The sequence below is a fragment of the Cervus elaphus genome, chromosome X, assembly GCF_910594005.1.
Source record: "Cervus elaphus chromosome X, mCerEla1.1, whole genome shotgun sequence".
NCBI lineage: Eukaryota > Metazoa > Chordata > Mammalia > Artiodactyla > Cervidae > Cervus > Cervus elaphus.
The window spans coordinates 109,765,437-109,779,714 of NC_057848.1; the positions used below are offsets into that span (position 1 = coordinate 109,765,437).

The following is a 14,278-nucleotide window of genomic DNA, read 5'->3' on the forward strand; positions in this document are numbered from 1 at the left end:
ACAGAATCAAGTGCTCCAGAGTGAAGTCGCTCAGTCGTGTCTGACTCTTTGCAACCCCATGGACTGTAGCCTACCAGGCTCCTCTGTCCATGGGATTTTCCAGGCAAGAGGACTGGAGTGGGTTGCCATTTCCTTCGCCAGAGGATCTTCCCGACCCAGGGATGGAACCCAGGTCTCCCGCACTGTAGGCAGACGCTTTACCGTCTGAGCCACCAGGGAAGTCCTCAAGTGCTCCAGAGGTCCTCAGCAAATACTGGAGGGACGAGGGCGGGAAAGGAGAGGGAGGAACTCGCCCTTGGGAGACACCCGTTTTTCCACGGTGGTTTCCAAGCCCCGGACCTCTGACCTCCCACCAGCAGGTGGCAAGATAGCCTCCTCGCCTGCCGTGAAAGGGCGGAGCTGGTAGGAGGGGCCAAGGCTCCTGCGCGCGCAGACTCGGGCCCCGTTTTCTCCGCTCGCCGGAAGAAGGCGGGCCTCTTTTCGTGCCTAGCGCAGCCATGGTAAGGCGGATTTTTGCGAGCTCTTGAAGGTCCATCAGCCTCCATCCTCCCAGGGCTGGGGCTGCCCGGGACTCCGGGACTCTCGCGGGGGGTGGTCGGGCCGAGGCGAAGGGAGAGGGGCCTCGTGGGGTGGGCACAGGCGGGGTGGAGGGTGATAGCGAACACCAACTTTCAGCTGTAGGGGGAAATTGGTACTGCTGGCGGGAAGGCCTCGGTATCTGGGCTGGCCACACCCGGCCACGCATCATGCGGCCCTGGGAGGAGCGGCTTGCTTCCCAGAACGGAGCCCCGGGTGGGCCCGGAGGAGAAACGTCTGGCCCGGGGCAGGAGAAGAGATTATTTCCGTCGTGTCTTTGGCACGCTCTGACTTTAGCTAATGTGATCGGTGAGATTCAGTATACGTACTTTAAGGCGAAAAATGATCTTAGCTACTTTAGAGTTTGAGGAAGCAGCTATTGGCACGTGGTTGTGCCAGTATCTCAACAGCTAACACTTGAAAACCAGATATATTTCGAGAAGATTTCTATTTGATATAGAAGCACAGATTGAGTTCTGGTCCATTTCTGTTGCTGGCTGGCTGTGTGCCTTGAAGTCCATCCCCTGGCTGTTTCCACCAGCAGTGTCCTAGTAAAAACATCCTCTAGAAGCATACACCCTTTTAAGCAGTAATATATAAATAACTTAGTAACAGGAAATACTGTTCTAAGAGACAGTAATCAATTAACAATAAGGAAATTGGTTGCAGTTTGCGGCACCTGTAGTATTTGCTGTGTGTGTTTTTGTTGAAGAGGAAACAGTGCTGTTCTTTCGAGAATAATTGTGTAAGCTGTTCTTGAAAACACTTGAAACAATTTAACAGTATTAAAATCTGAAACTTTAGGCTCGGGGTCCCAAGAAGCACCTGAAACGCGTAGCAGCTCCAAAACATTGGATGCTGGATAAACTGACTGGTGTGTTTGTAAGTATCATTATATTGTAACTATGTTTCTTTATGTTGTATGTTTGAGACATTTTGTACTGTTTCTTTATGTGTCGGATATCCCTGATTACTGTATCGGAAAATGTTTCTTTCACTGCCTGCCAGAAGTCATTTTGGGGTCAGGGCAGTCTAAATCTCGGGACTTGAAAGGTACCTTTTTAAAAATAAAGTTATCATTTTGCAGGCCCCTCGTCCATCTACCGGCCCCCACAAGCTAAGGGAATGTCTCCCCCTAATCATTTTCCTAAGGAATAGACTTAAGTATGCCCTAACTGGAGATGAAGTAAAGAAGATCTGCATGCAGCGTTTCATTAAGATTGATGGCAAAGTCCGCACAGATATAACCTACCCTGCTGGTTTTATGGGTAAGTGGTTAGTGGTGGGCACTTGGTGGCCCCTTTTGATATTTTGTTTAGTCTTTTTTTTTTTAATCTCGCTCTCTAAAAAGGTGGTTGTATTATTAAATCCTGGTGAACTTCTGTCAGAGTCGTTGGTATTCGAAATGGGAAGCACATGGATTTTTTTTCCTTACGTGTGGTTATTGCTCAGCACGGTCTACTGGGGTTCACTGTAGTAACCTTAGTTACTGTTTGATGTCAGATGTCATCAGCATTGATAAGACTGGAGAGAATTTTCGTTTGATCTATGACACCAAGGGTCGCTTTGCTGTTCATCGTATTACACCTGAGGAGGCCAAGGTGAGTGGAGCAAGCAGGCTGGGCTGTTGTTTTAAAGTACTTGATTCTAAGTTACAGCCTGAATTAAGTACATGGGCTGATCCATTGTGGTGAGGTAGGTATATTAGGATTCCTTATAATCTTATACCTGGAAACATCTAGTCCAGTTAGCATCCTCAACAGATTGTTACCTTTTTTAAAGCAGAAATGAATTCGCACTGAACAGTGACTTCTGGTTGCTGGTGTTTTTTTGTTTGAGGCAAGGAGAGTGACTTCTAGAAATGTTTGAGTATCTGAAGTGTGGGTCCTTTTAAGAATAAGGGACTGGAAAACCCAATGTCTAGTCTAGTCCAGTCCAGTTGGCCTTTTGTCTAGCTTTACTCGGGGGAGGGGAAAGGTATTAATGGAAAGGACCAATAACCTTCAGGGCACTAATTTGAGATAACACAAAAGGTTACAGACATTGATTATTTAATCCAGTTTGTTGTGGTTTTATGTATAAGTTCATGGCTTATTCCATTATTGGCTGTAAATGAAGGTTAATTCAATTGGGTGATTCAGCTCCTAATTTCCTTAGCTGCATTGTTACCAGCGGGCTGGAGAGCATGTCCAATGGAATCAAGGTGATTTGATTCATTTAAAGAATCTTTTGGGGAGTGAAAAACCCAAAAGTGAAATGGTTTGTGAAATAGTTGATTCGATGAACTGGTAATGCAATTGCAAGTTTGTGAGACAAAACTCAATTGTGGAAAAAAAAACTCAATTGTGATGTAGAGGGAGCCATTAAGAGGCACTTGTTAGCTGGGTGAGTTAGGAGGGAAGAATTCAAGCTGTCACAGACTTAACCTGAGAAAGGGGCTGTAACTTGCATTTGAGGGGGGAGGAAATGGTAGTGATTAGCCCGCCTGGTAGTTCCCAGGTTGTGAGGCCTTCCAGTTGCTTGAACTTTTAGCCTTGGGGTTGATACAGTGCTACAAAGAAAACACATAAGAAATAAGGAAGATTAATCTAGAAGGGGGGCAGTGTGCAAGATGAATTTATTGGGGAGTGGGACGAAAAAGTCAAGAACACCATTATTCAGCTATAGTTCTTTAGCTGCTGGTTACATCTTCAAGGTGGTGACAGAACTGTCATTGTACTCTGGAGCATAGTACCTGTGAGCTAGACTGATGTGGCTGACCCTTGTGTGTTTCTAGTATAAATTGTGCAAAGTAAGAAAGATATTTGTGGGGACAAAAGGAATCCCTCATCTGGTAACCCATGATGCTCGTACCATCCGTTACCCTGATCCCCTCATCAAGGTGAATGACACCATTCAGATTGACTTGGAGACTGGCAAGATTACTGATTTCATCAAATTTGACACTGGTAAGCAGCCTCTGCTACATAGGCATTCCCTTTAGGCAGAATTCTCATAGGCAGGCATAAGAGCTGTACTTTGCTTTTATTAAATTGATTGAATCTAGGACTTGTACAAGGCCTGGGTACAGGGTTTTGTTTTTTGGGTTCATGGTCTAATATGCACTTAATTAGCAACCAAAGCTAGATGTCTTTTGTTGATATAGTAACAGACTGGGAACGGGCAAGTCTTTTAAGAAATGAACATGTGGGAAAGCAAAGCCTGTGTCATTGTAGTTTTGTGGTGGCCATGAGGGAACTGAGATACAGCCTTTTGTAATTGACTCATCCCCCAAATCTGTCACAACAGTAGCAGAAAAGTAATTGTACTTTGGAAGATTAACAACTTTGTTTGAAACCTGTCTCTCATTGACTACCATTTCCTTCCTATATAGGTAACCTGTGCATGGTGACTGGAGGTGCTAACCTGGGAAGAATTGGTGTGATTACAAACAGGGAGAGACATCCAGGTTCTTTTGATGTAGTTCATGTGAAAGATGCGAACGGCAACAGCTTTGCCACACGGCTCTCAAACATTTTCGTTATTGGCAAAGTAAGTCTGGGTTTCTCTAGTCCAGGGAAACCTGTAAAATGCTGGGATTGTAGCTCCTGGTTGTTGCTAAACCTGTTATAAATAAAGCCTCCTCTGGGATAGGGCTCACAGCAGGGCTGAGGCAAACCTGTGCCTTTTCAGCATCACGGAAGGTGGGGGGAATGGATTACCTGGGTTGGTGAAAAGTGCCAGTAATGGAATGAATATACCTTATAGTTTGGCTCTTTAATTTGTACCTGTGGGAGATTGTGGGGGGAGGTAAGCTAATGCTTGGCCTTGGGCACAATTTCAATATATCTAAGACTAATTATGATATTAGGATATTGTAGTTTGCATTTACATACATGGGCAAAAAATTTTAAATGGATGTTTCAGATAAATGACTGCCTGACTGTTGCTGAGTGCTTTCACAAACAGGCTTCTCTTCCTCTTGACAAACATAAACATAGCATGTGCCAGCCTGTTAATGGTGTATAGCAGGTTTTGATTCTCTTTTTCTCCTCCAGGGCAACAAACCGTGGATCTCTCTTCCCCGTGGAAAGGGTATTCGCCTTACCATTGCTGAGGAGAGAGATAAGAGATTGGCAGCCAAACAGAGCAGTGGATAAAATGATCTCTATGTGATGTGATTGGAAAAATCTTTGTACTTAATTAAAGATAATACCAAGTGATTAATAACATCTTTGGTGTTTGTTGTGGTTTGGGTTTTGGTTTGTTTTCTTGCTTTGAATTTTCAGGCAGGCTTGGCATTCTGGGATATGATGTCTCTTATAGGCTAGACTTCAATGATTGTAGGAGAACGTGTCAAACCTTGGCAAGAAGGAGAAACAAGTAACTAATAATTATTTTATACATAGTACCTTTTTTTAATCCCCCTCTTTTCTCTGGTCTTTATTGTACTACCCCATATATAAGCCTGGCTCATCTGTTTTTCCCACTTCTGTGCCCAGCTTGCCAAATGGCAGGGTTAAAATGTCCAGTTTTGAATACAGTTCATCATAAAGGTCTGGGCTCTTGCTGCCAAGCAGTACACTTGCTTGGACTTTGTCTTTATCATTTTCCAGCTACTGTAGCATTCAGTCCTCAACTCCATTTCTCAGGACTGCAAAATCATGTTTTTACCAGTCTTGGGAGGTGCCTCTATTGAGGGGCCAGCAGTTGACCTATTCCTCATTTCAAACTCTGGGCTTCTTAAAAGTGTCAATTACCCTGTGTTATCAACCAGCATGTCTTCCTGCCAAGACCTAAAACCACTTTGGCTTCCCATAGCAGAACTCTTCGATCTTTATGTGGGGGCAGGGCAGGGGAGGGGATGGCTGTCCTGTGTGTTGGATGTTGGGCAGCATCCCTGGCCCCTAACCCACTAGAACAGCCCTTTTATTCTTCCTGGTTGTGATAATCAGAAACTGACTTGAGATAATGCCAGATCCCCCAGAGGAGCAAAATGCCCATGTGTTAACCACTGCCCTGTATGTATCACCTTCACATAACGTCTAGCTACAGACGGCTCAAAGCAAGTAAATCTCCCTTTCCCCTTGTGGCAGGATTTGGAGTGAAAAACAGTTTTTCTTTTCTTCATCTGAGGTAAAATGAACCTGTGTGAAATCACTGCAAATTTAACCGGGCATGTCTACTGATATACCTGGTGCCCAGGCCTGTGGGTGCAGTGGACCAGGAAGCCTGCTGAGAAGCTAGCTTGGGGCAGCATCCCTTTCCCCAGGCTGAGTCCTGGGCTTGGAGTCAAGCCAAAGAACTGAGCAACATACAACATACAAGCAAACAGCCCAGGGGTCCCCCAGACCCAGATTTGGCCCCACAGGGCATCCCTGCCTTCCATATTGCAAACTAAAGCACAACTTGTTGGGGCCAATGGAACTCTGCTTAAGCAGCCTAAAGGGAATTTCTGCAGAACTGGGTCCAGCCAAATAGAGGGGTGCAGAAAAGGGCTTGCCGGGCACATGTTACTTAAGCCTTCTCTTGCCAAGAGTGGAGCTTATCCAGAAGCAGTTATGAGGGGCCAGATCAGAAGTAATTTGTATGGTGCCCTTGAGAAATGGAGACTAAAGGACTAGAAGGCAGGGGTCCCTGAATGCAGCTGGATTCTCTTCCTGCCACCCTGTTCAGTGCACTTCTTCCTAGGTTTGTCCTGTCTCAGCAGACAATGGAAATGATTTGTTGAAGTTTAGTTAAGGAACCAAAGCAAATATGGAGGAGGAGAGGCCTCCAAGTTGGTTCTTTCCACAAGTACAGTTTCCTAGATGCTCACTGGGCCACCCATCTTGTCCAAATGGGGAATTTATGTTACTTGGCTGCATTCTCCTCACATCACCAGGGTTTTTTATATTTATTTATTTGGCTATGTTGGGTTTTAGTTGCAGCACACGGAATCTAGTCAAAGCTATGGTTGTGTATGGATGTAAGAGTTGGACTGTAAAGAAAGCTGAGCCCTGAAGAGTTAATGCTTTTGAACTGTGGTGTTGGAGAAGGCTCTTGAGGGTCCCTTGGTCTGCAAGGAGATTCAACCAGTCAATCCTAAAGGAAATCAGTCCTGAATATTCATTGGAAGGACTGATTGATGCTGAAGCTAAAACCCCAATACTTTGGCCACCTGATGCAAAGAATTGACTCATTGGAAAAGACCCTGATGCTGGGAAAGATTGAAGGCAGGAGAAGGGGACAACGGTGAGATGGTTGGATGGCATCACCGACTCGATGGACACAAGCTTGAGCAAGCTCTGGGAGTTGGTGATGGACAGGGAAGCCTGGCGTGCTGCAGTCCATGGGGTCACAGAGAGTTGGACACAACTGAGCGACTGAACTGAACACAGAATCTTTAGTTGTGGCATGTGGGATCTAATTTCCTGAGCAGGGATTGTACCCGGGCCCCTTGCACTGGGAACGCAGAGTCTTAGCCATTGGACTACAGAAAAGTCCCTTTTACAACCTAAGTTTATTTTGGTTTTTTATTTGTTAAACTAGCACAGGGATTTTTTTTAAGCAGCTAGCCCCAATGTGCAGATTTCCATCCTCACACCAGGTTGTATCACTTGACTTAGCCCAAAGCAGCCTGTATCATTGGAATGAGCTACAGTTTACAAATAATATGGCTTGGGTCATTGTAGGCTTTTTAAGACTTCCAGTTTGATTCATAAAATCCATGGCTGATTCATGTCAGTGTATGACAAAAACCACTACAATATTGTAAAGTAATTAGCCTCCAACTAATAAAAATAAATGGAAAAAAAATCTTAGAGCTGGAAAGAACCTTAGAAATCATCTCAGCAGAAAGGCAAATAGTCCCGAGATAAAAATGACTGCAGTGAGCAGACTTGTGGGAGTTTGATTTACTTCCCTTGTGTTTTCAGCAGACTGGGCCTCGTGGTCGACTCAGGGCAGCACGGTACAGATTTGAATGACAGCAAGAATACAAACAGCTAAGACTTGTGTAGAACTTTATAGTCTACAAGAGCCCTCTTGATTTTTTTGAGATCCTGTGTGTTTGTTGCAAACCAGATGTTACAGGAAGAGCCATAGCCAACCCTCTGTCCCCTGACTTAAGCCAATCAGTTCTATCCAAAGTCTTTCCCATCTCATGTCACAACAAATTCCATCTTACCAGTTACTCAAGTCAAACACTTTGGATGTGTCCTTGCTTTGACTCCTTTTCTCATGCTCCACACATAATTTTCATAATTTTATTAGAAAATTCTGTTGGCTCTCCCTTCAAAATGCATGATAATCACAATGAGTCTTTATCTTTCTGTGATAAATACTGAAGAATTTGCAGAAGAAATGACAAGCAATCTGAAATTTGCTTTAAAATAATCTAGTGAGTAGGCAATATCAATGAAACAAGATTGACCACATACTGATAATGTTGAAGCTGGGTAATGGGTCCATGGGTTTGCTACACCAGTCACAACACTTTTGTATATGTTTGACATTTTTCACAGTAAACTTATAAAGGGACAAATAGATAAATGCTATGGTGTGTGCCCTCCCCATTTACACTACCCCCTGAACAATATCAGACCATTTCTCATCACCTGCATTGCTGCTACCCTGATCTGAGCCACCAACAACCCTCACCTACATTATAGATTATAGCATTAACCCCAGACTGGCTTCCTGGCTTTGTGGGATCTTAGTTCCCCAACCAAGGATCGAACCCATGACCCCTGCAGTGGAAGTGCAGAATTCTAACCACTGTATATAGCTAGGGAAGTCTCAGAGGGATACTGTTTAAAGTAAGTCAGCTCAGATCACTCATTTGCCCAGAGGCCCCAGTGGCTTCCATCTTACTCAGACTAAAAACCATAGTCAACACAAGGTCCCATGAGGCCTCCCACAGTCTGGCCTCTGACTTCACTTCCTACTACTCTCCCCCTGCTCAATCTGTGCCAGCCACACTGGCCTCCTGCTGTTTCTTTTTTGTTTGTTTTGGTCTTGTTTTTAGTGTTTTGCTTCTGCTACTGTTTCTTGAACTAGAGAAGTACTCTACTGTCTTAGCACTTTGCATGGACTCTTTTTCTTTATTGAAGTATAGTTGACTTAAAATATTTCAGGTTTACAGCAAAGTGATTCAGTTATACACATACACATATATTATTTTTCAGATTATTTTCCATTATAGGTTATTATAAGAAAAAATATGGAATGTGTCATCCTTGCACAGTTCAGTTCAGTTCAGTTGCTCAGTCGTGTCCGACTCTTTGCGACCCCATGAACCACAGCACTCCAGGCCTCCCTGTATCATGCTAATCTTCTCTTTATTGTTCCAGTTTTAGTATATGTGCTGCCAAAGTGAACACATGGACTCTTTTTTCATACAGCTAGTTTATATGATAAACTTTTTCAGATATTGTGTTGGTCAAAATGTTTTTTTTTTCTGTAAGATGGCTCTAGTAGCACTTAACTTCATTTTAAACAATTTTGTTAGCTTGTATTGTGATAGCTGTCATATCAGTGTGCACTTTTAAAAAAATTCATCAAAATTGGAGTACTTTGTGTAGCCATTTTAATATTGAAGATGGACGGAAAAAAGCAGCATTTTCGGCATATAATGCTTTTATTATTCAAGAAAGGTAAAAATGCACCTGAAACACACACAAAAAAGATTTGTGCAGTGTATGGACACATCAAATACGTCAGAAGTAATTTATGAAGTTTTGTGTTGGAGATTTCCCATGGTCGAGTGCTCCATGGTCAGGTAGACAAGTTGAAGTTGATAGTGATCAAATCAAGATATTCATTGAGAGCAATCAATGTTTATATCACATGGGAGATAGCCAGCATACTCAAAATACCCAGACCAAGGGCTGAAAATCATTTACACCAGCTTGGTTATGTTAATCGTTTTGACATTTGGGTTCCACAAAAGTTAAGCAAAAGAAAAAAAAAATCTTCTTAAACATATTTCCAAATGCAATTCTATACTTAAACATAACAAAATTTTCTTCCCAATTTAAAAACAAACTGTGATGGACAATGAAAAATGTATACTGTACAATACTGTGGAATAGAAGAGATCATGGGGCAATCAAAATGAACAACTGCCAAGCTCATCAAAGGCCAGTCTTCATCCAAAGAAGGTGACAGTGTGTGTACGGTGGGATTGGAGTCCTTTATTATGAGCTCCTTCCAGAAAACCAAATGATAATTCCAACAAGTACTGCTCCTAGTTAAACCAACTGAAAGCAACATTCAACTACTTTCCAGAAGAGTATCTGGAATTAGTCAACAGAAAATGCATAATCTTCCATCAGGATAACTCAAGACCACATTTTCTTTTGGTGAAAAGGCAAAAATGGTTACGGCTTGGCTGGGAAGTTCTGATTCATCCACCATATTCACCAAGACATTGCACCTTCAGATGCTCATTTATTTTGGTTTTCACAAAATTCTCTTAATGGAAAATATTTCCACTCCTTGGAAGACTGTAAAAGCCACCTGGAATGGTTCTTTGCTCAAAAAGATAAAAAGTTTTGGGAAAATTGAATTATGAAATTCCCTGGAAAATGCAGAAGGTAGTGGAACAAAATGGTGAATACATTGTTCAGTAAAGTTCTTGGTGAAAATGAAATGTGTCTTTTCACATCACATTAATGGGTGACCCACAAACTGGAGAACAATAATACCGAAGAAGTTTTCCCACTGTTGTGAAGGTTCTGAACCCCATATCAGGATTCACAGCCTGGGGATACAACAAAGGGGCTGGGAATCCCCAAGGAATCTGACCTTGAAGGCCAGTGAGATTTGATTATAGAACTTCCACAGGACTGAGGGAAACGGAGACTCCAGTCTTGAAGGGCACAAACAAAATCTTGCATGCACCAAGACCCAGAGGAAAGGAGCAGTGACTCCACAGGAGACTGAACCAGAACTACATGCTACTGTTGGAGGGCCTCCTGTGGAGGCATGGGTTGGCAGGGGCTTACCACAGGGACAGGGACATGGGCAGCAACAGGCCTGAAAAGTCCCCCTTGGTGTCCCCCATAGAGCCTGTAGACCCCAGAGCTGCATTGCCTCAGGCCAAACAACTACCAGAGAGGGAGCACAACCCCACCTTTTAGCAGATAATTGGATTAAAGCTTTACTGAGCAAGGCCCTGCCCACCAGAGCAAGAGCAGTTATTCCCATGCCAGTCCCTCCGATCAGGAAGCTTACACAAACCTCTTCACCTCCTCCATCAGAGGGCAGACAGAAGAAGCAAGAAGAAGCACAGTCCCACAGTGGCTAAAATAAAAACTTTATTACAGAAAGTTAATCACGATGATAAAGCAGAAAGTTGTGTCTCAGATGAAGGGACAAGATAAAACCTGAGAAAAACAACTAAATGAAGTGGAGATAGGCAGTTTTCCAGGAAAAAGAATTCAGAGTAATGATAGTGAAGATGATCCAGGATCATGGGAAAACAATGGAGAAGATGCAAGAAATGTTTACCAAAGACCCAGGAGAACTAAAGAACAAACAAATAGAGATGAACAATACACTAGAAGGAATCAATAGCAGAATAACTGAGGCAGAAGAATGGATAAATGACCTGGAGGACAGAATGGTGGAAGTCACTGCCACAGAACAGAATATTAAAAAAAAAGAATTAAAAGAAAAATGAAGACAGCCTAAGAGACCAGTTTAGTTCAGTCGCTCAGTCATGTCCAACTCTTTGTGACCCCATGGACTGCAGCATGCTAGGCTTCCCTGTTCATCACCAACTCCTGGAGCTTGCTCAAACTCATGTCCATCGAGTTGGTGATGCCATCCAACAATCTCATCCTCTGTTGTCCCCTTCTCCTCCTGCCTTCAATCTTTCCCAGCATCAGGATCTTTTCCAATGAGACAGTTCTTTGCATCAGGTGGCCAAAGTATTGGAGTTTCAGCTTCAGCATCAGTCCTTCCAATGAATATTCAGGATTTCCTTTAGGATTGACTGGTTTGATCTTCTTGCTGTCCAAGGGACTCTCAAGAGTCCTCCAACAACATAATTCAAAAGTATCAATTCTTCAGTGCTCAGCTTTCTTTATAGTCCAACTCTCATATCCATACATGACTGCTGGAAAAACCATAGCTTTGACTAGATGGACCTTTGTTGGCAAAGTAATTTCTCTGCTTTTTAATATGCTGTCTAGGTTGGTCATAAATTTTCTTCTAAGGAGCAAGCATCTTTTAATGTCATGGCTGCAATCACCACCTGCAGTGATTTTGGATCCCAAGAAAATAAAACTTGTCACTGTTTCTATTGTTTCCCCATCTCTTTGGCATGAAGTGATGGGACTAGATGCCATGATCTTAGTTTTTTGAATGTTGAGTTTTAAGCTAGCTTTTTCACTCTCCTCTTTCACTTTCATCAAGAGGCTCTTTAGTTCCTCTTTGCTTTCTGCCATAAGAGTGGTGTCATCTGCATATCTGAGGTTATTGATATTTCTCCCAGAAATCTTGATTCCAGCTTGTGCTTCATGAAGCCTGGAATTTTGCATGATGGACTCTTCATATAAGTTAAATAAGCAAGGTGACAATATACAGCCTTGATGTATTCCTTTTCCAATTTGGAACCAGTCTGTGGTTCCATGTCTGGTTCTAACTGTTGCTTCTTGACCTGCATACAGATTTCTCAGGAGACATGTAAGGTGGTCTGGTCATCCCATTTCTTGAAGAATTTTCCACAGTTGTGATCCACACAGTCAAAGGCTTGGTGTAGTCAATAAAGCAGAAGTAGATGTTTTTCTGGAACTCTCTTGCTTTTTCTACGATCCAGTGGATGTTGGCAATTTGATCTCTGGTTCCTCTGCCTTTTCTAAATTCAGCTTGAACATCTGGAAGTTCTTGGTTCATGTACTGTTGAAGCCTGACTTGGAGAATTTTGAGCATTACTTTGCTAGCATGTGAGATGAGTGCAATTGTGCGGTAGTTTAAACATTCTTGGCATTACCTTCCTTTGGGACTGGAATGAAAACTGACCTTTTCCAGTCCTGTGGCCACTGCTGAGTTTTCCAAATTTGCTGGCATATCGAGTGCAGCACTTTAACAGCATCATCTTTTAGGATTTGAAATAGCTCAACTGGCATTCCATCACTTCCACTAGCTTTGTTTGTAGCGATGCTTCCTAAGGCCCACTTGACTTTGCATTCCAGGATGTCTGGCTCTAGGTGAGTGATCACACCATTGTGGTTATCTGGGTCATGAAGATCTTTTTTGTACAGCTCTTCTGTGTATTCTTGCCACCTCGTCTTAATATCTCCTGCTTCTGTTAGGTCCATACCATTTCTGTCCTTTATTGTGCCCATCTTTGCATGAAATGTTTCTTTGGTATCTCTAATTTTCTTTAAGAGATCTCTATGAGTCTTTCCCATTCTATTGTTTTCCTCTATTTCTTTGCATTGATCATGGAGGAAGGCTTTCTTATTGCTCCTTGCTATTCTTTGGAGCTTAGCATTCAGATGGGTATATCTTGATCACTGCCTCCATATTACCTTGGGTAACTAGATACCCAAGTGGGATGCTATCTTCTCAGTTCCGTTCAGTTCAGTTCAGTTCAGTTGCTCAGTTGTGTCTGACTCTTTGAGACCCATGGACTGCAACATGCCAGGTCTCCCTGTCCAGCACCAACTCCTGGAGCTTGCTCAAACTCATGTCCATTGAATCGGTGATGCCATCCAACCACCTAATCCTCTGTCATCCCCTTCTCCTCCTGCCTTCAATTTTTCCTAGCATCAGGGTCTTTTCCAATGAGTCAGTTCTTCGTATCAGTGGGGCCAAAGTATTGGAGCTTCAGCTTCAGCATTGTCCTTCCAATGAATATTCAGGGGTTTTCCTTTAGGATTGACTAGTTTGATCTTCTTGCAGTCCAAGGGACTGTCAAGAGTCTTCTCCAACACAACAGCCCAAAAGCATCAATTCTTCAATGCTTAGCTTTCTTTATGGTCCAATTCTCACTCTCTTTTCAGGGAGGACTTATCCATCCTAAATCAGGGGAATCTACTCACATGACCCCAGGTTGTTGAGCCTGGAAAATTCTCCAAACCCAAAGATCAATTCTAAAGTCCAAAGAGGGAATGAAAAATGAAGAGATTTGAGTTGTTCAGGCAGGAGTTTGTGAGTCAAATTTTTTTCTCTATCACTTTGCCTTCTGAGGATGTGGTACTGTCTGGATAATAAATGAATAATTATCATAAAAACAATAAAAAACAAATGTTCCCTAGAGACAACAAATAGCTTTTAATAGCAACAACAACAGAAAGAAGAAACTTCTCAATGGCCAACAGATTTTCAGTTTATTCCAGAGACCTTTTTAGGCATATGCTCTTGTATTTTTCTCAGCTTTTCTAGCAATGGTGAACATGTATAATTAGTGATGTGCTGGTAAGTCTTTAACATCCAGCTCTCTGGAAAAAATATGTGTGTGTATAAACATAGGTTAATTGTAAATGTTACTGATAAAAAGGATGTATATCACAACTTGAAAATAAAAGTAGGCAAGATTCTTTACTGTGAATTCCATATAGTCAGTTGATGCTTACAAAATGTTTACAATGATTTTTGCCAAGCTCTTATATCCATATCAACCTATCATCTTGGTTGCAGTTGACAAAGAAATGTAGTTCTCAAAAGAGTGTTGGTTGATATTTTTGTTTGTATTGACAAATAAGGCAAAAGTGAAAGAATCAAGACCTAT

General features: G+C 42.5%; 1 protein-coding gene across 1 annotated transcript; it reads left to right on the forward strand.

Annotated features, from left to right (window-relative positions):
* The first annotated feature begins 465 nt into the window (after window positions 1–465).
* RPS4X (ribosomal protein S4 X-linked) lies at window positions 466–4,787 on the forward strand. The gene is made up of 7 exons (XM_043896273.1): window positions 466–500; window positions 1,381–1,458; window positions 1,664–1,844; window positions 2,080–2,177; window positions 3,353–3,524; window positions 3,950–4,107; window positions 4,614–4,787. Exons 1-7 carry the CDS (start codon window positions 498–500, stop codon window positions 4,713–4,715), a joined length of 792 nt encoding a protein of 263 aa, XP_043752208.1. The 5' UTR covers window positions 466–497; the 3' UTR covers window positions 4,716–4,787.
* The last annotated feature ends 9,491 nt before the right edge of the window (window positions 4,788–14,278 follow it).

Bases quoted from the DNA above. Each gene is read 5' to 3' on its own strand.
- RPS4X (XM_043896273.1), top strand. The intron at 2,178-3,352 runs GTGAGTGGAGCA...GTGTGTTTCTAG, and splicing joins TTACACCTGAGGAGGCCAAG to TATAAATTGTGCAAAGTAAG. The intron at 4,108-4,613 runs GTAAGTCTGGGT...TTTCTCCTCCAG, and splicing joins ACATTTTCGTTATTGGCAAA to GGCAACAAACCGTGGATCTC.